The sequence below is a fragment of the Dromaius novaehollandiae genome, chromosome 4 (assembly GCF_036370855.1).
Source record: "Dromaius novaehollandiae isolate bDroNov1 chromosome 4, bDroNov1.hap1, whole genome shotgun sequence".
Classification (NCBI taxonomy): domain Eukaryota; kingdom Metazoa; phylum Chordata; class Aves; order Casuariiformes; family Dromaiidae; genus Dromaius; species Dromaius novaehollandiae.
The window spans coordinates 86,237,595-86,261,511 of record NC_088101.1 but is presented as its reverse complement, the minus strand read 5'-3'; the positions used below and the strand labels follow the sequence as shown (position 1 = coordinate 86,261,511).

The following is a 23,917-nucleotide window of genomic DNA, read 5'->3' as shown; positions in this document are numbered from 1 at the left end:
TGGATTTAGCGCATCCCAGGGTCCGGGGCTGCACCCGTCCCAAATGGGCAGGGAGTAGACGGTGAGGCCCAAAACCCCCCCTCGGTTTTTTATTCAACACCGAATAATAAAATAGATCTTGGCATGCTTTTTTTTTTTCTTCTTTTTTGTAATTCTTAAATACACATTGTTTACACTCGGCAAAGGTTCAAAGCAACAACATCAAAGTGCGTCTACAGATGATAGTACCAACCAAAGTGCTAAAATGAGAGGCTCCCGCGGTGGCCCGGAGGGGACCCAGCGCCCTCCCCGGGGACCCTGGCTGGCCACTGCCGCCGGCCGCGATTCGGGGCCCCGTGGAGCACCCGGACTTAGCGTTGGGGCCGGAGCCACCGCGGGACGGGGGAAAAGGGAGGTTTGGTTCTCCAGACACTGGCACGTCGCTGCGAAAAGACTAAAATAGACCTAGATTTATATAGATTTAAAAAAATAACTTAGAAGGCAAACTTTCTACCTCCCGGGCTCGCTGCGCGGAGCGCTGCGGGAGGCATTCGCCAGGGCGGAGCTGGAGGAAACGCCACGAAGAAGAAGTGCTTCAGGGAAATGATTGCGATTTTGGGGAATATATATATATATATTTCTCTCTCTCTTTGTGGGAGCGCGTGCTCTGATTATCTCTAAGCAAGTGTGGATCCGCGGCTGTGGGCTCCCTCGCGCTCGCTAAAAGCGATCCCGCCCTCCCAGACCGTCGCACCCGCTTGGTCCCTAGGCTGGGTCAGAAAAACCCTGTTTTACCACTTTGGGGCGTTTTTCCTTCCTCTGCTTCCTTATGGGGAAGGAGCCGCAAGGGATCAGGAATATCCCTGTGCGACAGGGAAGGATGCTCGAGAGCTTTTACTGGGGGTGGGAAGGGACAGCAAAGGGGCTCGTTTCCATCTGCCCCTTAGTAATGTTATTTGGCACGAATTCCCAAATGGTTTCGCTCAACCCAAACTCGCAGGTTTTCAGCCCAAAATAACAGGCTGAAGAAACGCGCTTGGATTGCGTGGGCGCCGGGGTCGTTAAGGCTTGTCCTGGGGCTCCGCTAATAGCGGCACGAACCTGCTCATCCTTTTCTCGCCACATTGCCTGTTGGGAACCACCAGCCGGGCAATAAACCCCTGCCTGGTGGAGAAAAATTAGGAGCGGAGAAAAATTAACACCTTCGAGTTTAGAGCAAATAATTGTGCTGAGAAAGGCCTTTATCACTATTTTCCTTTTTTTTGTTTCTTTTTGTTTGTTTTAACCTAGTTAGGAGCCTTTAGGAGGAGCCGAACAAGGTGTGTTAGAGCTGGCCTTGGCCATGCCTTGGTGGCAGCTGGGACTGTGACACATGAGAAGATTTAGTTTTTTTTCCTTTTTTGCCGTCTGCTTTGTTTGAAACCACCTTGGACTTGCTGAGTCCAGGGTTTTTCTTTCTTTCTTTGGGATACTCCATCCCTGACCCGCTCCGTTTGATGCTGCCCGGAGGGAGGCTGCCGCAGCCCTCAGCTCCAGGCCACGTTAGGGAAAAATGGACAACAGATGTGAAAAGCAGCTGCGTTTCAGCCCCTCTCCAACGCCTGCCCCTGCCCCATGTCCAAGGCATCAGCCTGAGCTCAAGAAATGCTCCCGGGTCCTCAGGGCTCGCGAGTGATGGACTAAGAGCAAAGTCACGTCTTGAGAAAAGCAGATGGTGAAATGAAGCTTCGGGCTGAATTCGGCCTCATGCCACCAACCCGGCTTTGCTGGTGTTGTTCCTCTTGAAATCCCCGACCGGCACTGACATCCAAGAAATGGGGAAATCCTGCTAAAATTGGCCATGAAAAGCCTTGGCAACCTCATGGCAAAAATATATCCACCAGAAACTGGTCCTAGAAACCTCGCAAGGAAGCCGTTCCCAGCAGGAATTGGTGTCACCACTGGGCCCGGCTCCTCGTGGCTTCGGCAGTGGTTGCTGCCGGGCACCACGACACCACGAGCGAAACCAGCTCTTGGTGGACACTCAGCCCCGGGCTGGGCAGTTGTGCCCTGATTTTTGCTGGCATCGCAGTGTGGATTGTCATGGCTGATCCCTGGTGTGGCTTCTCTGGCATCTAGTATGGGGTTGAGCTTAGCTGCAGCACACCCTTCCCTGTGGGCACCCTCCTCAGCTGCTTCATTTCACATCGTCTCTGGGGGACTGGACATCTCTGTGCCTGTTCCCTCACCATCGAATCTGGCTAAAATCACCCAGCAGGTTTGCAAGTTCTTGGGCAAGGAGATCACATGCAGAGCGTGAGTGCATTGCCCTCGTTTCCAGAGGAAATTGGGCTGAAACCCTAGGACTGAGCAGTAAATCCTACAGATACGGGGCAGCACTGGCTGAGCATCCGGAGTCGGGGAGTAGGGAGGCTTCCACGGGCCACCCCGGCACCCACGTGTCCACCCTGATGGGATGGGGCCATCCCAGGGCTCCTGCTGCCGGGAGAAGGATGACTGCCCAGCAGCTCGCCCCGGCCTCAGCTCTCCCTGGGAGCTGGCAGGGAAACGATCAATATGACATTTCAGCTGAAGAAACACAGAGCCCTTAATGAGCTCGTTGCCATTAACAACGGGGCCAATTAGGAGGCGCTGGGGGGGGGGGGGGACCGGGGAGATGTGGGGCCCTTATTGCCCCTGGCATCACTTGCATGTCACGGAGCCCGTATCACCATGTCAGAGCTGTGTGCGCTGCCCAGGCTCCTGTTTCTGAACTGACACCTTCATCCCCAGCTGAGGAGGAGGAAGGGAGCAGCCCAGGCTGGTGGTGCAGCTGGGGAGGGACTTCTCCCAGGTGCTGGAGGAGATGTTGGCTTTGTCTGTTGAAGGATGGGCTTGCTTGGACCCGGGGCTGGTGTGGAGGTGCATGAACTGGGCTGGCTTTCCGAATCAGCAGAAAAATAACCCAGGTGGGGAAAAAAATAAGTTTTCTGCTCATTTAGTGAGCTTCCTTGCCCGTGGGACTGCTGCCAGCATGCTTTCGGGCCAGCAGCCGACTCGGTCCCAGGCTCCGTCCGGTGCCACCAGGGATCCGCTCTGCAACACCGGCGCCGAGCGTTGCAGCATCCCACCGCTGCCTCGCTGGGCAGCCCTGCGCACGACTCATACCAAGCAAAATGGGGAAAAAAAAACCCCACTTTTCATCTTCGATGCTTGGGAACGACTCAGGGTCTCATTCCATTGCGCAGGATTTTTTTGTAAAACACGGATTAAATTTGCTTTTACCTAAGCTGCAGGTTCGGCTTTGTTTTGGAGCGAAAGGCCAATGTCTGGGAGGCGGACGGCTCAGTCCGGTCTTGGAGCGGGCGTGGGGACGCACCTGAAACACCGAATTCGGGTGACATTGTCCCACCAGGGTTTGCAACACCCTCGTGGGGGGGGGGGGGCAATGAGGGGAGGCGTCACACACGGACTAATCACACACCTACGGCTCCACGCCACCGCGATCACGAGCAGAAACTTCCACTGACGACACAAACAGCCGCTCCGGCCTCGCCGACCGACAACCAACATTTCTCCAAGAGTCCTCAACATCCTTTTTCCCCCATTTTCACCACCCCGTCCTCATCCTTCCCGCAGCCCAGAGGAGAGATGGGCGCCGTGGCTGACTCTCGGCACCACGGGGGGGACAGGGACGTCCTCGAACTAGCAGCAAATCTGGAGCAGACACCTTCAGTCTTCAGACGGGGCTCTCCAACACGATAGTCTTTAAGCATAGTGTATAAACATGCTGAGTATATAATTTTTTTTTTCTTTAAAATCTTTTCTTTTTTTCTTTATGGAAATAAATACTTACTTTGTTTCTTTTAAGGTAATTTTGCAAGTCTCTGCGCCGGTGCATGAGGGGACGTCCCCAAGCTGTAGCCCTCATGGCCGCGGGCTGCTCTCATGGGAAGGTGGCAGATGTGGTACTCGGAGGCTGGATGGTTTCCTCCCGGGGACTGCAGCTTTGCTCTGCTTTTTGCTGGTTTTTGCTCCCTTCTTGCTTTTCCCTGTGGATTTGCACCCGTCCTATCTCCCCTCCCAGCCCCAGGATGGAGGTAAGACGTCAGCGTGCAGCGTGACGGATGAGGTCTCCGCGCATGGAGGCTGGGTCCCTCCTGGTGCTGCTCTCGGGGGCAGGAGGACATGGGAATTCCTTCGAGGCGGCTTTTTGGGCTCCCGCCGGCTGCGTTTTGGGCATGCGGGAAGCAGCCTTCCCCCGGAAAGCTGCAGTCGGGGGGAAACGGAGGTGCTTCGAATCGCGGGTTACGGCAAAGAGGCCGCATGCAACCCTACCCTGCTTTGGAGGAGGCAGCCTGGACCGGACGAGGGGTGGGTGAAATGGTCTTCTGAGATACCTGCCGCAGCTGGAGACCAGGAGCTGCTTCCAGCCCACCCAGCAGCCCGACTTACTCTCCAGGATCGAGGATTTAGGTGTTTTCTCTATGGGGGCCGTCACCATCCTGCCCAGGATGCTCTCTCCAGCCCAGGGGATGCCCCTGACAGTGTTGCAGAGGCTGGAGGAAGAGGAGATGCCGTTTAAGGCCGGTGTGTCCCTGCTTCTGGCAGTGCTGTGATGGGGTCCCCTGTGGCCTGGAGACCTCCTGGCATCTTCTTCACGGGGTGGAGGATGAAAACATCTGAACCTGCTGGATGCCTGTCGAGAGCCTTTTCCTTTGGAAAAAGAAGGGGGATGTCAGGAAGGGTGACTTCCCTCCAGGAATAAGGTAGCCAAAAGGGAAAAACAGGATTAATAAAAAGCCGTGGCTGTAGATAAGGGATCTGCTGTTCAGCACGGTGGGTTGGTGAAAGAAGCAGCTTTCGATTTTGGAACAATTTGGCCAGGATTTCTCCTCCAAGCTGCTTGGGATGGGCTAGGAGGTGGCTGAACATCGGTATGGTGAGTCGTGACACTCTCCTCTCACGCATTTTCTTCTGCCCATGCAAGTCCCTCTCTCAGCACGGGACAATCCACTCCGGAGGGGGTTTGAGCCGAAGGTGGACGTTCATGAAGACAGAAGCGTTACCCGTGTTTCCCGGTGGACAATGGGTTTTTCAGAGATGGTTTATTGCCTTGGTGGGAAGGGTTGAGTGGAGAGGAGGTGAGGCTGAGACCTCTGGAAGAGCAACCATCTCTCCTGGCGCCAGCTGGCCCCTGCAGTCCCCGCGAAGAAGGAGGTCAGGTCTGCAGTCTGTGGTTGTGCTGTCATGGCTGCTGGTTTCTGGGCAGTATTCACCCACGTTTGGGTGCCCCCCTTCTAAAGAAACAGGTAAATAAAAAGAAAGCTAGCGGAAAATCTGCAGGAACGCTGGGTACTGTTTCCTCTGTAGGGATGGCCCCTTCCCACCCCACTTCCACCATCCCACGGAGAGCACAGGACTGGTCCAGCCGTGACTCTGCGAAAGGATATGCAAGGAGCTCCACGAAACCCTGGCACCGAGCCCAGCACGCCCTCTGCGAAGAGCCACCAGCTCACGGCCTTCAACCATCTGCAAGCTCCTCCGCAGCAGTGGGGATGACCGAGATGCTCCGCGTGGTGGGAGGGCATGGCGAGAGCCCTGGGGACGGCCCGCAGGCTGAGTCATCCTCCGCTCCCAAGACAAAAACCAGCCAAAAAAAAAGAAAAAAATCAAAGAAAAAGACATTGCCCAAACAGGGATCCTTGGCAATGAGCAGCCACGGCGTCCGAAGCCATTCTCCCTCCTGGGAAAGAGCGCAGCTGTGTCCCCGCGGGCAGGCTAAAAATTTCCTTAAGTAGCACCTTCTTGCCGGCGACGTGTCCGCGAGCCAGCCCCGAAGAGCACCAGCCGCCAGGCACTAAGGCCTGCAAGAGTCACTTCTTGTGCACGGGCCGGCGACTCTGCGTCTCCGGGTCCGCAACAGGTGAACGGCGGACCGTCGGTTTGGTTTCGCTGGGCCGCTGGCTCCGTCGGGCGTAAGAGGGAATGTGCTTTGTGGTTCCCTGAAGGTCTAACAGCCTCCTTCCACTTTGATGTGTAAAATCTTTGAAAAGCCGGGTCTTTTCCTCAGGGCCTGGAAGAGGAGCAGAGAGTGGGGTCAGTGCAAGACCGGGGAGTGCTGCTGCCCCACAGGGAGAGCGAGGAAGGGAGGAAACCACCCGAAATGCCACCAGCTGTTGGTGAGAGGTCTATACTGGCCTCCCCACCACCCACGTCCCTTGGGGACTCTGCTGCTTCGCGGGACTGGCTCTGCTCCTATTAGTCCTCTGCCCTTGCAGCCAGCTCTGGGTTTGGTTTCTGCTCTGACACTGTTTCAAGAGGATGGTAATAGTTTGGGGCTGACGACGTTGGTAGGCAGAGCTGGGCAGATGAGACCTGCAGGGAGCAGGGATGAGCGGCCATGAGAGGAAGGTCCATCCGAAACTCCTCTTCTCTGAGGGCCACCCCAAGCCAGCGGCTGGAAATGAGTGCGGCTCACTCCTGGCCCCGCCACCCCTGCAGTGCCAGGTCTCGGGGTGGGAGGGTGGGAAGTCGGTGACAGGAACTACGTGAGCCATTTGGTTGTGTTAGCAAGCCACCATCCCCATTTCTTCTCTGCATCTCAAGGGAATTTCTTCTTTAGCCTCTTTACCCTGCTCCTCACCTTGGGCAGTCCTTCTCTCCTTAATTTCTCTTTCCCCAGAGACCAGCTGGCATGGGGGGTATGGAGAAGGAAGCAAGTTCCCATCTGGCTTCCTCACCCATGCTTGATCTCACTGAGGAAGGCTCCGTGGAGATGCCCTGCTCTCAAGCGTGCTACCAGCTGCCTCTGTCCTGATCCCTAGGAAGATATCGCTTGGCTCTTGCACATCCTTTGCTCAGGGAGCTGCACCCTTACGGGAGTCTAACTGACTGTAGGGTGAAGATAGCCGGAGATGGAAGTGCGATGGAGGCACATATTTTTCCCCTTGACCATAAATGGAGACGTCTGTCTTGAAAACCTTGCCCAGAACAAGGAGAGCTGAATCCTCTGCCAAGTGTCACAAGCCATGCGAGGTCTGCCACTGCGCAGCCAGCATTAAGTAAATAAAGTTAGCCTTACTTTGGCTTTCACGGGTGGATTTTAAATCACTCTATAATGTTAGTAAAGTAAATGACTTGGCTTTCATGGGTGGATTTTAAATCACTCTATAATGTTAGTAAAATAAATTACCCTGGGAGGGAGGCATCAGCCCTTTTCTATTCGTGGGGAACAGATAAGAAAGAAGCAGTCCTGGTAAAAGCAACGGCAGGGAATCACAACCCATTAGATCTTGGTTTAGCCTTCAGGACATACATGTCTGAAGGAGAGCCAGGTTTCAAGATGTCTCCGCCAAGCTAAAATGTTCTCTGCTGAGCGGGTTTGGCAGACGGCAAGAACTTGTCCCCAGAACCCAAGGGGGGACACAGGGACCTGGCACTGGCTTCCTTTACCTGGAGTTTGTTCACCATTTCTTCGAACATCTTCTTGGCTTCCGGGCTGTGGGGCTCCTTGAAGTAGTCCACAATGCCCACCTGCACGACGATGGACTTCAGGCTCCGGCACACACCTGGGGGCAGAGACATCGCCCGGCCTTGCCGCAGCTGGGGGAGCCAGCATGGACAGCGGGGCCCAGGGCACGGGACCCTGAAACCCACCCAGGGCTCCTCAAGGCCTTGGGTATTTGGGGAAAGCTCACCCTAAAGGTGGAGGAGATCTGCTTTTGGTGGCTGAGCCCTTCGTAGGAGGACGGTGGTCTATGCGACGGTCTCTGCTTGCCCTACCCCATTCAGCCGCCCTACCCCTTCCCTGCAAAACCACTACACTTCCACTCGGAGGGGAAGGGTCCCAGCAAGTCTAATCATGGTCGTGTCTGCCACAACCAGCAGGGACAGCACCTCAAACAGACCCTCACGCTGGCTGCAGACTCTTCCCATGAGGAGCTCCTGTCCTGGCAAATGGCTTCAGTAAACTCCAAACGTGAGCGACTCCAAACTCACATGTGCCAAGGTGAATCTGGGGTATGCCACAGACACCGTGGTGTAGGTTAGACTGGGAGGAGCCATGGGGGAGTGTCTCCATCATCCCTGTGTCCCAAGGCAAGACCGGCTCTTCTTAACCCATCCCTGGCAGGGGTGCGTTGAATCTGCTCTTAGAAACCTCCTGCCACAGAGATCCCAGCACCTCCCAACCTCCCATCGGCTCCCAGTGTCAGCAACGAGTTCTGGTGGGACTGGAAGGCAGGGTCCGGTTCAGGGATCTGGGCACATGGCGGCCTTTCGTTCACCCTCCCCTCCGCCACAGGCCCCTCTGCACTGGAGGTGTCCCCCCTTTCTCGGACGCTGCGTCACCCCCCGGCATCGCTACTCACTGTTGAAGTGCAGCAGGGCTTTGGGGGTGACCGGCGTGGAGGTGAGCACGAGCATCTCCAGCCCCTTCAGCCCCTCTCTGCACACTTCTGCTGCAACTTCCTGGTTGATCTCCGCCACGTGGTCCAGCTCCAGGACCTGCAGCCGCATGCAGTTCCGGGCTGCAGAGACAGAGCACGTGCCATCAGTGCCCCACGTGGCCCCGCGGGGGTGACGGGGCCCATCTGTGTCACCCCGTGGGGAGCGGATGGGGAGAGCCAACGGGATCAGGGTGGTGGGAGGGCTGGGGTGGCAGCACGTGGAGGGGCCTCTGCCATGTCCTTTGAGGTCCCCACGGGATCCCCCAGGGACCTGCTCTGCCCCTCGCGAGGTCCCTTTCTCCCCGCCCCGCCAGAGGAGAGCTCCTGGCTGCACCTACCTAAGGATGCCAGTCCCTGGACACCGCAGCCGGCCCCTCCGACACCCAGCGCCCGCAGGTGCGGCCAGCATCGGCCGATCATCTGAAGACAGCGGTTGCTGAAACGCGTTGGCTGCTGGCTGGGGAGATGAAGAAGAAAAAGCTGGGGAGAGCTGGTAAATGAGCGTGTCTGCTGCCACGGCTCCGTGCCATGCTGCGCTCCTTCGAGCAGAGCAGGGATGGAGCTCCTCACCGGTGTCAGGGGGGCTGCCACCCCCACCAACCTGGGGGTCGTCACGCTAAAAGGGGGTGTGACCAGTGGTCTCCATCACAGCAATTACGCTGGGCTCTGTTACAGCTGAAGGAGGACAAGTCCGTGCACTCGGCAGAGTCCCTCTCCCCCCAAAACATCTGCTTTTGGAGATCTGAGAGCTACAGCTGGAGCGTGGACTTCTGCCTTGGATGTCTACACCTACGTGTGGATGTCCAGCGTCGTGGGGTGATCTGCACCAAACAGCAACACCAGGACATGGTTCCTCTGCGTGTCTCCACTCACTGTCAGGCAACTGAAGCACACGCTTCTTTTAAGACCCCCCAGACCACCGGACAGACAGTCTCGTACACCCCAGTACGAGCACACAGCACAGGTACACGCTTACAGCGGGAGGGACACAGCATGAACGCCCTACACGTGCTGCCTGGCATTTCTCCTGGGGAAGGGAACAAGCTGCCAGTGACTCAACATCCAACTTCTCCTGCTGAGAGAGATGCCCTTCCATACACCTTGATCCAGTAATGCCATCTCTTAACCACGGACCCGCAGGCTGAAGGAGGACACGACATTGCGACAAACATTCCAGGACAAAAGGAAATGCCCAGGAGGCAGCTCCATGTCATGGAGGCGAGAAGACGAGTGACCTGCTCTGATTTCTCAGCCAGCCTCTTCATGACGTTACCTAAGCCATGAATTCATTAGCACTCAGAGATGCTGCGGAGTGGGGAACCTCCAGCATCTTCATGCTCAAAATGCTCCTCCCAAGTGAGAGAAACTGCAGTCGTCTCCTAAACAGCAACTCAACACCCTTCTACAAACACCCAGGCTCTTCAGAGCTGCTGTTATATAAGCAGTGAAGAGCTCAGAGAAGTGTCTGATGTTCAGACTTGCCTAGCAGAGTGATCACAGCTCCCCTTTCATCTCTGGTGTTAGCAGCCTCCCCAGAAACATTTCCAGCTTGGCAGGAATGTGGCCACATCCCACGGCTTTCAGCCTTTGCAGCGAGGGATGGGGCTGAGCTCCCAGACCTCCAAACTGGCCTCCAGGATTGCTGCTCAGCTCCTGAGGACCCCGCTAGGAAGTCTGGATTTGGCACCTGGTTTCCCTGCAGTCCAGCAGTGCCTCTCACGCTCAGCCTGGCCCCCTCCTAGCCTGGCAGGTGCTGAGCACGACTCTTACCACGGATGCAGAGGTGCGACCTGGAGCGAGATGATGTCTCTGCAGCCTGCTCCAAGGGCCCAGATGACTTCATGACCCACGGGGTCTGTAGAGCTCCTGGAACGACACAGAGGACACGTGGTAGTCCCTGCTGGCTGCGTGCCACGCCAAGGGGATGTGTCCGCAGCTTCCATGCCACCGTATCTCTCCGCACCTGGAGGTACGAATCTGGTCATCATTTATAACCCATGATCTGCCTGTGAACCCAGACAGTCCCAACACCAGCACACACAGGAGGAAGGCTAAAGGCGTTTCCACCTGGAAACGTGCCTACAGATATGCAATGTCAAGGAAAATGGAAAAGACTGCTGTTGAAGATGAGGATGATGATGAGGTTGAAGACAAAGGCAGGGCAGAGTCTTCCAGATTCAGAGGTGGCACATCAGCCACGCAGTGCTCACGATGGGGTTGGATGGCTGCAAGCGATTGAACTGAGGCTGCCAAGGCTGTGTTCCCTTGCAAAATGCATATAACGTCCCTGTGAGTCCCACCAGGGTGGTCTCACTTTCTACCTGCCTGGCCTGGTCTGGGAAGGTGCAGGGAGGTGGTAATGACATTTCAGCCCATGGTTGGTGACATCTAGCCAAGGGCAGTGTCTTCTCCAGGGCCTCTGCATCAGCCCTGTGGTTGGGTCACCTCATCCACAGGCAGCTGTCGACCAGACATCCCTCCCAGGCTTTACTGTGGGCTCCTCCTGGAGCAAGGGGACACTTGGCATTTTTGGAGGTATCTGAGCAGCCACTCTAAAGGGATGCCACTGGATTTGTGCAATGGCACGGTGGAAATGGCAGGGGGTTTATTGGCGGGCGCAGAGCTGAACACATGCAGCCACGCTGCCTCCCCATCCGGCTGTGCCACTGGCTCAGAGGAGCTGTCTCGGAAGCTGTCGGCTCTCTCCACCAAGTTAACAGAGGAAAGATGTCGAACAGCGGTGTCTTCTTGACCCTACCAGCCCAGACTGAACTGCTGCTGGAGGCCCCAGGCCTCCCCGCCACACTGGGCTCCCTCCTGAAGACTGAGGACATGCCTGCTAACTCTGAATGACCTAGTTCAAAACTTCAGGCAAGCCTAAAAATAAGTGACGGGTGTTATTGCGAGAGTTTCACACATTTCCATCGAAGACGCCTGCCAAGAGCCCCTTACGAGTGCGCTGGTTAATTAGAGCATGTGAGTCACAGTCACAGGTTAGCGAGGCGCCGGGAGCACTTGGGCTTGCTCAGCCCTTGGAAGGGCACAAGGACAAGTCGCGGGGTTAAACCGGGTGGTGCAGGCCTGCCTGGCGGCGTGGGCATCCGCATCGTGGTGCCGTGGCTGAGCACACTTCGTCCGACACGGAGGACCTCATCGCGTGCCTGGAGTGAGGCCATCTCTGGGCTCGCGTTTTCCCACCCAAAGGACTATGTGCTCTGGGCCAGGCAAGGAGAAAGCCAGACGATGCAGGCTGCTCGCTCTGGGGATTGTAGCTGTGAAAGTGGGATACTGAGGCTGAACTGCCTGGAAAGCAAGCCCAAAGCTGTCCTGCTGAGCAGCCCTGGCTTGGAAAATCGCTCCTTCAGCAGAGAAAAACTCAGCAACTGAAGGACATATTGGCGGTCCCAGTTCCTTCGTTCCTTTGCACGTCTCTCCTGCCTCTCCCAGCCTCCGTCACTGCAGAGCCTGGCCAGGGCAGGGTTTGCTTTGGCAGCACAGCAAGCTCAAAGCCTGGGCAGACACATCTTCATCCCCTGGATACCCTCCAGCCTGGCATGGGGGAGGTGCTGGCTGTCTAGCAAAGCCAGAGTCCAGGGCTGCCCCCTCGCCTGGCGCCATCAGTGCAGTGACAGCATGGCGTTGCCCTCTCCTCTGCTCGGCACCCGGAGGAAGCCCAGGTCAAACCCCGTGAACTCCCATCAGGAGCTGATTCCCCCTTCTGCAGCAGTGGTCTGTCACCTGCAAGGCACAGTGGGGCAACGATGGTCTTCCCTGAGCATGGAGAGCAGAAGGAAGGAGAGCCTCGTGGTTAGGGACCAGCTTCGTCCCACCTCCGCTGTGACACAGCCTTCCTTCTTGGCAAGCCTCTCCTGGTACCCACTCCAGGATGGGTTTGCTCTGCTCCTCTGGCTGGGGAGATGTCCAGTAGGAAAGAAAGCTAAAACCTGTCTCCATGGGAGGCAGAGCCTTCTCGTGAGGTGACCAAGACCAAGGAGAAATCTCGGACCTCCTCCAGGACCGGGGCACCATCACTGACCTCACGTCCTCACTCTTGGGCCAGGCTTCACTCCTCTAGCAACTGGATCTTAGTGTCTCCATGTCGGATCTTATATGGGCAGAGTGACCCCATAGCAGAGCCCATTCCTCCCCACCCAGGACAGGGGACCCCTAGGTTTCTGCTCTCCTTCAGCAGTCCTTCAGCAGCAACAGTTGGGTGGGACCTCTCCAGGCCTTGGCGTTGGCTGCACTTCTTTTCTTTTGCCCTTCTTTAACACAAAGCAGCGTCCCCAGACCAAGACCCCAATCACGCCTCCAGCCAAGGTGAGTAACCGAGATCTGCAACAGGATGGCGGGAAGGAAGCAGGAGGGGAAACGTCTGTGTGGGAATGCATCAGAAGAAACAATGCAGAACGAGGGTTGCAAGGATGGCCTCCATCGCTCCCTGGGGACACCAGGACCACTGCTGAGCTGGAGACACGGAGAGGTGGGTCCTTCACCAGCCAGATGAGCAAAGCTCCAACAGGGGCACAGCAAAAAGGCTTGGGATTGGGCATCAGGAGGATGCACCAGCACATCCCATGGTCTGCCCTCTCCACAGGGAGCCATAGGTACCCCAAAGGAGGAAAGATGGCTGGAGAGGGCCCCTGCAACAGCTGCTTGTCTCCTAAAGGGTATAAAAGACTTGCCCCCCCTCAAATCTTTTTGTTGTCACCAGCGAGGAGGACCTCAATAGACGCAGGGAGGACTCAACACCGGTGTCCTTGATCTTGCACCCAAGTGATGGCCAGGCCTCATGGACGCGTGTTGCTGTACGGGGTGGGAGAGCAGGGGTGGCCGAGATCCCTCCTGCCAAACAAACATCCCCTTCCCCTTCCATGAGGTCTCGTGTTGGGTTTTGCTCTATTCACTGCCCAGGAAGAGCTTGGCCATCTCGTCATGTAGATGAGCTACCAGGCTGCCTTGCCGCCTGTAGCTACAGTGTTCGATGCCACAGCCCCGCCATGGAGACAGCCACCCGCCTCCCGAGTCGCCCATCGCCAGGATGACCCTGCTCGACTCCAGGCTGTGCTCACTTCACTTGGCTTTAAATTAGCAAAATGTGAGCGAGTCCCTCATGAGCCTCACCAGAAACTGGGCTGACCCTCCGATGCCTCGGTCCAGCGCACGGACACCAGCATCACCAGTATGAAACCAATGCCCTGGGGCTTTTCCTGCTGCCTTGGCACAACGTGACACTGGCGTCACAGTGTCCCCAGGCAGCTCTTGCTGGGCCTGGCTCCCAGGACCGCGGCGCCCGTCCTTACCGGTACGTGACGGCCTGCAGGGCCCGGCAGTAGCAGCTGGCCAGCCAGAGCGAGCGGTCCGTCAGGACGTTGGGACAGTGGGAGATGCGGAGGATCAGCAGGTTGCTGCCCGTGGCCTTCAGCAGTGACTCCAGCCCGGCTTCGAGGCAGCCCCTGCCGAGGACAGAGACAGGGTCAGGCAGAGGCAGATTTGGGCTAATTCTCAGGGGACAGGGCAAAAAAACTCCATAACTTCTTGTAGAGGGCCCCGGCATTCTGGCTTATTTTTGGCCTGCACCCAGCTAAATGCCTGGCTGCAAGGGACCTTTCTGCTGCCCTGTTGGCCCAGGGCTGGTCGAACACCTTGTCCTTGCTGTGGCAAGTCCCCTACAGCCGAAGGGCCTGGCTTCCTCAAATCACTGCGTGCCACTGCAAACTCTGAGCTTGAGCCATCTGGGTGTGCACGTGTGGGCTAAGGAGGGACTGCGTTTCGGGCCTCCACCTCCGGGTGATGTGTCCCATCAGCCTGGAAATGGGGGTTCTCGGATGCCGGTCCCCAAAACCCTGGTGCTGGAGCTGCCGTAGCAGAGCAGGAGCTGGGATATTACCTGTGTCCTTCAGCGGCATGATAAATGGGATGCCAGGCACCCACGGCGCTGTGGCATTAAACCTGGGATGCTCAAAGCGAGTGGCGCTGGCTGAGGAAGGAAGGAAGGAAGGAAGCGCCTGCCTGCCTGGTGCCCGAGGACTCACCGCGTGCTCTTCATGTAATCCTCCTTGCTCTCCTTCTTCCCGCGCTGGCGCGGCTTGAGGTTTTGGAGGGTGAGGGAGTGCGTCTGGGTGCACCACTGCGACAGCATGGCGAGGAACTGGGGGGCAGAGGGTGCCTGTTGGCAGGGGGACGCCTTCGGCAATGCCCTGCGCCACCCACCCTCGGCATCTCAGGCGGGTTTGCAACCCCCTCTCCCAGCCGTTCTTCGTACATGGGGTTGCACATGGACAGAGCCACATGTGCATGAGTGCCAACACACGTGCACACACAGCCGTGTGTGAACAGACCACCACGTGGAAACGCATGCACACCTGAGCACGCACACGCAAGCATGCGTGCGTGGACATGCAAAACCCCCACGGGAGCATCGCCATTCATGTGGCCATAACACACACGGGAGCACACGCATGCACGTGCAACACGTGTGAGCATGCACACAGCCTGCTTCGTCTTCCTGGAAGGATGAAACGATTGCACGCCCCAGCCCTCCGCGGACGGGGATACGGGGACCCTCCCCATCCCCACCCCGTTACCTTTGAAGACACCCTGGCGTTCTCCAGCAGCACTCGCGTCCACACGGCCGGGTGCCGGGCCACGAACTTCCAGTCTTTGCACACCTCAGCCGCCCGCAGCAGCGTCTTGGTGTCCAGGTAGGTGAAGATGCAGAAAAGTGCCGCCCGCATCTTGAGGATCTCGGGGCTGATCACCTCGCTGGAGTGGCCCGGGCTGCCCTTCTCCAGCCGGGCCGCCTTGGCCACCGCCCCCTCGGACCTGGCTGTGTGACACACGGCCTCAGTCCCCAACCTGCCCCGTTTCCGTCCTTCCCAAGGCGGTGTGCAGGGCTTTGAACTGCCCCTGGGCTGCCCGGGACAGGGAGCTCCTTGCCAGGATGGGGAAGGGAATAAGGGGAACCCCAAGGAACAGCCCCTTCCCATCTCTCGGCTTGCTGCCTTCCCTGCCTCGAGCTGTCCTGGCCCCAGAGCGGGCAGGAAATCTCAGCGCGGGCACAAACCCACCCTCCGACCCCAATCGGAGCGGAAAGCCTCAGGAAAAAGGGCAGGCATCCCCACCGTTGCATCCCCAGCCTCGCAGCCCGAAGCCGCGGGAGCTCATCCCGCCGGCACGGGGTGATGCTGGTGCTGGTCCCCACGTGCCAGGCTCTCACCCGTCAGCCGGCAGCTGCTCACGGGCCGGGAAGCGCCGGGCGCCTCCGGCTCCCAGCCCTCGGCCTCCGACTCGGTGGTGCGGGAACCCACGTCGGAGATGTCGCCCTCCTCGCCCTCGGTGCTGTTGCGGTAGGGCCGGCGGTGCCAGTTCTGGATGGCCTGCCGGCGCAGCCCCGAGCCCCGGGCGCCGTCCCGCTCGGCACCCCGGGGCACCCCGCCGCCGTAGTGGTGCCCGTCGGCGTCGGCGTCGGTGGGGCACGGCTCCGCGCTGTCGCTGTCGTAGCAGCCCGAGCTCTGCGACACGGCTTTTGCCCGGCTCGAGGCCCTGGGGGACGGGGAGAGCCGGCCTCAGCGCTCGCCTTGGATGCAACAGCAAGGCTGAGGCCTTGCAGAGTTGGTGCATGCAAGGACGCCGGGGCACGACTGCCCCCGGGAAGCACAGCGGCAAGGAGAGGCTGGGAAGCAGGAGTCAACCCCATCCTCCCAGCAGCGGCTGCGCCCCACGACCCCCTCCTCCCGCATCCCCATCGTTAAAATGCTCCAATTAAACTGCAGAGAAGGAGAGGGAGCGCTCACCCCGTGCTGGAAGAGGAGCGCTGGTTGGAAATGCCGTACGGGCCGTGCACGGCCACCCCCGGCCCGGGGTGCCTGTCTCTCTGGAGGGAGAAGAGGAGACAACGCGGTGAAACCCGTTTGCCGTGGGATGAGTGGGTGGTGAGCCAAAGCGGGACAAATCCCCGGGAACGGCTGCCAGTCACCGGCATTGCGGGGAAACGCCATTCCCGGAAACACCCCTGGCATCGGCGCCCCTTATTTATACAGCGCCTTGGCCTTGCTGACCTCCGAAATGCAGCCCTGGGATGGAGCAAGCACCAAGGCTGAAAATGCAGCTCCCCTTTTGGGAATTTTAACCCCCCCGGGATTTTCTCAGGCTGGTTTCCTATGGATATGAGGGGGCCCCATCCATGCCTGAGCTCAACCCTTTGCAGCCAGCAGAGAATCCACCCAGGAACGCTGGCGTGCGAACCACGGGAAATCGGTGATGCCCCTGAAGATGCTGCTCCTGGAAGGAGCCGGGCTGCCCCGTGCGTCAGGCCTGGGTGGCCCTCGTGCCGTTCCCGCATCCCCGCGGAGGGACCTGCACCCCGGGGCCCCGGAGAGGCGGGCGGAGGTACCGGTCGGCTGGCGCCCTTGGCCCCGGGCGCGCTGCACCGTCCCAGGCTGCCGTTGGGGGTGGTGCCGCAGCTGCTGCTGATGATCTGGAGCTGTTTCTCGGCGCGGTCGGCCCGGTCCAGCAGCTCCTCGATGAAGTGCTGGAGGCGCACCTTGGCGTTGGCCTCGCGGGCGGCCGTCTCCTTCAGGAACTGGTCGATCTGCATCACCTCCCTGGGCAGAGGGGCGAGCGGCAGCGATGGGGCTGGGCTCTCCCACCCTCCCCACGACGCCCAGGTCCCCAAGACCTTCGCTATATGGTCCCCGTGTGACGTGTGTCCTGCCCTGAGCCCTTGCTGCTAGGGCTGGTGCCCGGCCCGCAAGCTCAATGGTGAGGAGGGATGACAGCAAGGAAGGGTCGTGGGGAAGAAGGACGATGGAGAAGGATGATAGAGAAGAAAAGAAGGACAATGGAGAGATGGAGAAGAAAAGAAGGATGATGGAGAGGAGGGCTGATGGCACAGAAAAAAGATGGCAAGGAGGATGATGGAGGGAGGGAAGATGGAGAGAAGGGATGAAGGCAAGGAGGGAAGATGCAGAGGTGGGGCTGACGGAGAGGTTGGTTGATGGAGAGGACGGTTGATGGAGAACAGGGATAAGGAGGAGGTGGGTGATGGAGAGCAGGGAAGGTGGCACAGAGGCTGGTGGGAGGCAGTGGCACCTGCAGTCTGCCTCATTCAGGAAGGCCAGATTCAGGCAGAACAGCATTAAGGGCAGCCTTAAACGCCTAAATCCTGCTCAGCCCCACCTCTCATTAGGGAAATGCTCGGCACTTTCAGAGCCCTGTGGTGAGAGCTGCTCGTCCCACGTGCCCTCAGCACAAAGCAGCCAGCTGTGCAGGAAGGAGGCCCCATTTCCCTCGTTAAGGTGCTAATTAAAGGGAGCTGGGGAACCTCCAGGCACATCCCCGTGGGGCGGTGAGTGGGGCTAGCCCTGCCTGAGGTGCAGTGCGGGATCCGGCCATGCCCTGGCCCCTGCACGAGGGCTTTTTCTGCCCCGAACCGAGGTGGGGCAGTGGGGCCACCAGCCTCTGTGCTGCTGCGGGTGCTCTGGGCATCGTGGGCGGGTCTCTCGCTCCTGCTCCCAGGGCAGCCCCACAGCTTTAGGGGCCAGCGGTGTTTTTGGGGTGCGGAACTGCTTTCCAGGTGTTGTGCATGGGGGAGCTGAGCGGGGATCGAAGCCCTACAAGACAGGGTAGGAAATGAAGCTAGAAATGACTCCGTGAAGTTGAAGTTGAAGAGGTGTGCTCCTGGCCACTGGTTGGATCCTGCAAGCAGGGCAAAAGCTCCCAAAATAGCGGGCTGTGGAGGGGATGGGGACTGGTGATGGCCGGGGCAGAGGGGATCTTGGGGAAAGCGGTGGCTGGGCAAACACAGACTGCCCTTAAATGCACATATGTACAACCCGACACATCCAGCCATCGCACACCTGCAAATGCTTGCCCTAAACGCGTGCACACACACGTAGAGCCGTTGCATGCCCACAGATCTCACATGCCCTTTCCATAAATGCGCGTGTACGTACACCCACCAAGGGCACGCTTTCCAAAAAGGAGCGCACACAGAGCCTGTCGCACCTACCCGCAGACGCACACTTCCCACAACCACACACACGCGTGCACAGAGCCGCTCCCGTACGCATAAACGCCACGAAAACACAAATACGGACACACACACTCCAACACGTGTGTGCAGCCAGTCGCATACGCTACACACGTGCACATACAGCCGACCTCACGCCTTTGCTCAGCAGCACGAGCACCCGCAGCCACACGCACACACCTTCAGCCGGTCTCGCGCACACCCAGACGTGCTCAGCTGGCCACGTGTGTGCACCAACCGTAGCCAGGAGGAACCACCAAAGCGTAAGGGTGAGGGAGCAGCTCTTTCCAATGCAATTAATCTTAATGATTATTAATTATGCACTTCAGTAATGTTTGATGCTACTGAAGCCAAGGCCTCCTTTGGCGTAGATGCTCTGCTGAGCTAAGGAGCATCTCTGAGGAGCTGGGGATGAGGTTTTCACGGGGGCACAACAAGGATCTCCAGCAAAACCCATGTCTCTGACCCTCGGATACGCAGAGTAGCCAGAAAGGAGGGAAAACAAGCCGATTCCCTTGGCAGAGAAATGCAAAGCTAGAAGGGAGTGGATGGGGAGGTGAGGGCCCCACGGGTCTCCGCTCCTGCTCTGGCGACAGCGAAGCACTCGGAGGCACTCGGAGCTACTAATCAGTGAGCGATGCTGGAGCCAAGCATGCAAATCCGGCCGTGACCTTTCCCGCAGCGCGCTCGAAGGAAATGCCAGGGCGATGCGATGCTGCATCTCCACCGGCCCCCAGCCCCGGCATTTCCAGGAAAAGCTGGGGAGCTCACTGGTGGCAATCATCCGGGAAGGCTCGCGGCAAAGAGCATGGGAGATTTGGAAGGCAAATGGGGTGCTGACACCCAGGCGGCGGATGTAAAGCGATCCTGATGCTTATCACCTCCTACGGCTCCTCTCATTCCGAGGGACCGGATGGAAAAAAAAAACATGGCAAAACCAGCTGAGCCTACAAAGCAAAAAGGCTCCCAACACCCAGGATGTAGCTCCAAGGCTGGATGTCAGACGGATGGCTACGGAAATAAATGTCACCGGATGACTCCGTGCTCTCGGGTGTTGTTACGGCCCTGGCAGGCGTCGGGAGCACGGTGGATGCAATGTATTTAGATTTGGCTAAACCATTTTCATATCGTGGCTCATGAAACCTTCCTCAAAAAAGGAATTCAAGCCGGCGGGGATCTGAACACTGTCGCGTGGATGGAGAATTGGCTGGAAGACCGTAAACAAGGAAGGATAATAAATGGCAGCGCAGCAAATTGCGAGCGCGGAGTAAGGCAGGCGGCAGCGTCTGCTCTTATTTCGCCTCCCCATGAATGATGGGGAAGAAGAAGCAGCCGTCCATGCTGGATTTGCCGATCTGCAAATCACCGCTCAAATTGCTGCCGTGGAGGGTGAAGAGGAAGGGGGCCATCACCTTCATGGTGGCCATGGAGGCCTGCTGGCCTCGGGGCTGTCCGGGACCGGACCAGCAGGAAGGGTTGGAGATGTGTGGCCACGACCACAGCGGGCAGAGATGGGCTTGGGGAAACGATCCTGAAAAGCATCACCATCAGAGGAGACCTTGGGCAAGGAAGGGATGCGGGGTGGGCCGTGAGTCTAAGGCTCATCCCCAGCAGCTTCCCAGCCTTTCCGAGAAAGCAGGGCTGGAAAATGTCCCTGATAATCTTGTTTTGTTCTTGGGGGAAGGGTGAATACAGCTTTTCCAATGAAAACAATTCCCAGTGATTTCCCCATGGCCAGGAGAAATCATCTCGTTTCATGAGCCTTTTTCCATGTCTTGCTCTGGAAGATGCCAAGCCATTTAATTTCCAGCAACCCCCATTGCAATTGTCTCAGATCAGAAAAATTCCTGTTACTTTTCAGATTTTCTGTGAAACTTTTGAAAAGGCTGTGACTGATTCTAGTGCTTTGTTTGCTTTTTTTCTGCATTTTTTTTGCAGCCACTTCTTGCCCAATGAGGGCAGCGTGTCCCCTTGCTGCCTTGCAGCCCTGTCATTGCAGAGGGGCTCCCACTGTGCCCCCAGCCTACTGCTCCCTCCCGGACCATCCCTGGCCCCAACCAGAGGAGTTTGGGGACCTACACGAGTGGTTCCGGGGCTGCAGGGTTTTGCTAAAGAAAGGTGGATCCAGGAAGCAATTTTGGGACATAAATCCAGGTCACCTTAGGCAGCAATGGACTGGTCCAGGACCTCCCATGGACTGAACAAGCTGCATTTGACCCGTCCGTCACCCTCTGCCAGCTCTGCCGGGGCTGTTTCACACCCCGGTTGCTCTGGTGCTCACGACCTTTTAATTTCCAGGCTGAGTTTTATTCACGGCCAATTTGCCGCTGTTCCTCCCGGTGCCAGCGCTGCCCTTTAGCTGACATTGTCTGTCCCTGTCCCCGACATCTCTGCGGGCTTCGGTTGCATCCCCACGTTGGCCTGGCTTCACCAGCCAAGCTCTCCCCATCTCCCGGGCCCATCGAGCCCCCATTTCCCTCAGCAGGTCCCTGGTCCAAGCCTGCACTCTAAGCAAGCCCAGTTTAGATGAGTATCTCCATGGACGGAGGTGCCACCACCTCTCTGGGCCCCAGTCCAGAGTTTGGCCACCCCGTTGTCCCTTGTCCTGCCACGTGCACCTCCAAGACACCCCCTACTCCGATGTCCCCACGATACCCGCAAGATAGCTGACAGCAACACTGAAATCTCCCCTTTGCCTCTCTATACATCATGGTCCCCGCTTTCTTTTCTTCTGCGCTTTCCAAACCAAATATTATTCCCCTTATGCCAGCCTCAAGCATCATCCCGCTCCTTGCCCAAGGACCATAGCCTTCACTGGCTTTGAGTTGTTAGCAAATGCCATGAACACGCACCTTGTTTCTGAGCCAAAGTCATTCATAAATGTGCCGAAGACGCTGGGGATCAAGACTAATCCTTGGGGAATCCCACCAGTGCTCTTGGTCCAGCACAACCATTGCAGTCCCCCTTTAACCTGCTCCTCAGACTTTATGAACCCCATGACGACCTCCAGCTTTGCTAAGAAACTCCCAAGAAACAAGGTCTCGCTTGCTTAAGCAACACTGATGGATGAAATAACCCAGCATTTGACAAGGAGGGAACTCTGGAGGAGCAGTACGAGGATGGGAAGAGGGGTTTTGTTTGGGGATAACGGGATGGAAAAGAAGGCGGCTATGCCACAGTCCTAACAGTGAATGGAGGTTATATTCCTTGGGATATATCACCCCCCCCTTCTAGGAGAATAACCCTGAATTAAGCATGGCCGAGGTGGCCCCTCTCTTGCTTATGGCCCTGGGACAAGTTGGTGGGGTTGCTCTTGTGGAATAGAGCCAGGCGTTTCAGCTGTACAGCCAAAGGGGATGACGCAGCCCTGATTTTGGGAGAGACCCTTTGCTGCTAGAGACAGGCTGGAGCAACACGGCCGTTGTGGTGTTCCTTGGGAGGGCTGTGGGATGGCGATGGGCTGCCCCAGTTTGGCCATGTCCTGAGGGCACTGGTGGCTGCGGGACAAAGTCTATCAGGTACCAACTCAGTCACAGATATGGGGAAAGCTGAGGTCTACGTGGGCACCTGCCCATGGGGTTTTGTGTGGGAGAGAGCATGCAAAACCCAGCATAGCAAAACCCTAGGGAGGGCTGATCCTAAGAGGCATTGCAAAAGGGATTGCACCCTAGCACTAGCTCTAAGGGTTTGCTGGCAGCGTTGGGCTGCTCTGGGCTCACCACAAGCCTGCACGTGCCCTACGGGGACGATTCCCACCCACCCCGCAGCAAGGAGAGAGGGGAAAGGACTCACTGTTGCTTGCGCGTCAGCTCCTGCTCCTTCTGCACCAGGTCCTGCTTGAGGGAGGCCAACATCTCCACGCTGACGTCCACTTGGCGGGACAGCTCAGACGCCCGGTCCTCCAGCTCCTGCTTCTCCCGGCTGAGCCGCAGGCTCTCCTGCTTGGCCTTTTCCAGCTCCGAGCTCTTGCGGTCCAGCTCCACCTGGAGCCGGCCGACCTGCGAGGCAATCTTCTGCTCTACCTCCTCCGTCAGCTTCTCCAGCCGCTTGTCCACCTCCAGCTTCTCGAAGGCGCGGATCTTCAGGCGGGCCAGGCCTTCCTCGTAGGCTGCGTCCATAGTGGCCGGGGGCGTGGGGGCCGGCGCCACGGCTTTGCCGCGGGTGAAGATCTCCGTCAGCGGGATCTCGATCTCGTGGACATAGCGGGGCGAGGGGGAGGAGGACGGGGCCGGCTCCAGCTCCTCGGCGGGGACGAGGTCGCAGGAGAAGCGCTGCTCCTTGCCTTGGAAGGAGGTGCTCTCGAAGTAGTCCCGCCGGGCAGCCGGCGTCAGCAGGGCCGCGTCGGCGGCCAAGGGGAAGACGGCGGCATCGCAGATGCTGTTGGTCTTGGAGAGGACGTAGAGGGTCTCGTAGGTGTGGTTGTACTCCAGGTGCGCCCGCAGCGAGGACAGGCTCCGGAAGCGCTTGTGCTCCCCGCACCGCGGACACCGGTAGGGCAGGTCCAGCGAGGCCATTCCTCAGCTACGCGCCCCGCCGCAGAGGAACCGCGGGGGCCCGCTCATGGCGCGGGCCGGGCGGCGCGGCGGCGGGCGGGCGAGGGCCGGGTCGGCGCGCCGGCACCCCGGGACACGGGGCCGCGGCTCCGCAGGGGCATGGCGAGGGCAGGAGCCCAGGGACGGGAGCGGGGTGTCCGGCAGGTCCGCGGGGGCCCGCTCAGCATTGGGCAGAGCTGGGCGCTGGAAGAGAGAGGGGGGGTCAACGATGCAAGGACAGCTGCGTCCCAAAAGCCCCTTCCCGGTCCCTCCTCTTGGTGCCCTCTCTGCCTCCATCCTCCCCTGCTGTTTCTCCCCAAGGGGGAAGGAGGAAAGCCACCCCCAGTTTCACTCTGCGAGGTGGTCAGCAGCCCTGTCACCCCTTGGTGCTCCAGGTCTCCGGCTCCTGCAGGTTTTGTGGGCGGCAGAAAGGAGATGGGAACGCTCTTAGGGGGCTGGGAGCCCTCCAAGCCCACGCTGCTCCGGCACGTGATGCTGCAGGGGAAGCCACTGGTTCTCCCATGCTGGGGCAATGGATGGTCTCCGTATGGACCTTGTTTTCCCCATCTCACAAACCCCTCCAAGATAGCAAGGAAAGAAAACCCCCCCTTGTGAAACGGGACAGGCCAGGAGAAATTCAACCACCAGCAATGCCCCGTTTCCCTCTCTCCCGCGCGAGGAACCGCAGCGGTTCCCCCTCCAGCAGCACTGGGCCGAGGCGCTACCAGGGCCAGCCCCGCTTCCCGCGCTGCCTTGTTTCGGCGTTATTTATCGGGAAATCTCCCAAACCACTCCAAAACAGTCCCCAGCACCACCATAAAAACCCCACCGAGCTCCTCTGCACCGGCGTCTACAACCGACCCCCTGCGAGCAGCGAGGAGGATGCGCGACCCAGCGAAGCCTGGGTCCTTCTTCCCTGCATCCCTTCACCCTGCATCCTCCGC

General features: G+C 58.4%; 1 protein-coding gene across 1 annotated transcript; it reads right to left on the bottom strand.

Moving 5' to 3' along the window:
- Window positions 1-978: 978 nt before the first annotated feature.
- FBXO41 (F-box protein 41) lies at window positions 979-23,047 on the bottom strand. The gene is made up of 12 exons (XM_026121818.2): window positions 22,234-23,047; window positions 16,804-17,014; window positions 16,205-16,284; window positions 15,628-15,953; window positions 14,996-15,237; window positions 14,444-14,559; window positions 13,712-13,864; window positions 10,179-10,274; window positions 8,747-8,865; window positions 8,331-8,489; window positions 7,414-7,529; window positions 979-6,034 (listed from the first exon to the last, which is right to left on the bottom strand). The coding sequence occupies exons 1-12, from the start codon at window positions 22,953-22,955 to the stop codon at window positions 5,972-5,974; spliced, it is 2,403 nt and encodes an 800-aa protein (XP_025977603.1). The 5' UTR covers window positions 22,956-23,047; the 3' UTR covers window positions 979-5,971.
- Window positions 23,048-23,917: the final 870 nt, after the last annotated feature.

Coding starts and splice junctions, on each gene's coding strand:
- FBXO41 (XM_026121818.2), bottom strand. CDS start 22,955: ATGGCCTCGCTGGACCTGCCCTACCGGTGTCCGCGGTGCGGGGAGCAC. Junction 13,865..14,443: donor GATTACATGAAGAGCACGCG/GTGAGTCCTCGG, acceptor TGTCCTCGGCAG/GGGCTGCCTCGAAGCCGGGC. Junction 6,035..7,413: donor AAATGGTGAACAAACTCCAG/GTAAAGGAAGCC, acceptor CTCCTCTTCCAG/GCCCTGAGGAAAAGACCCGG.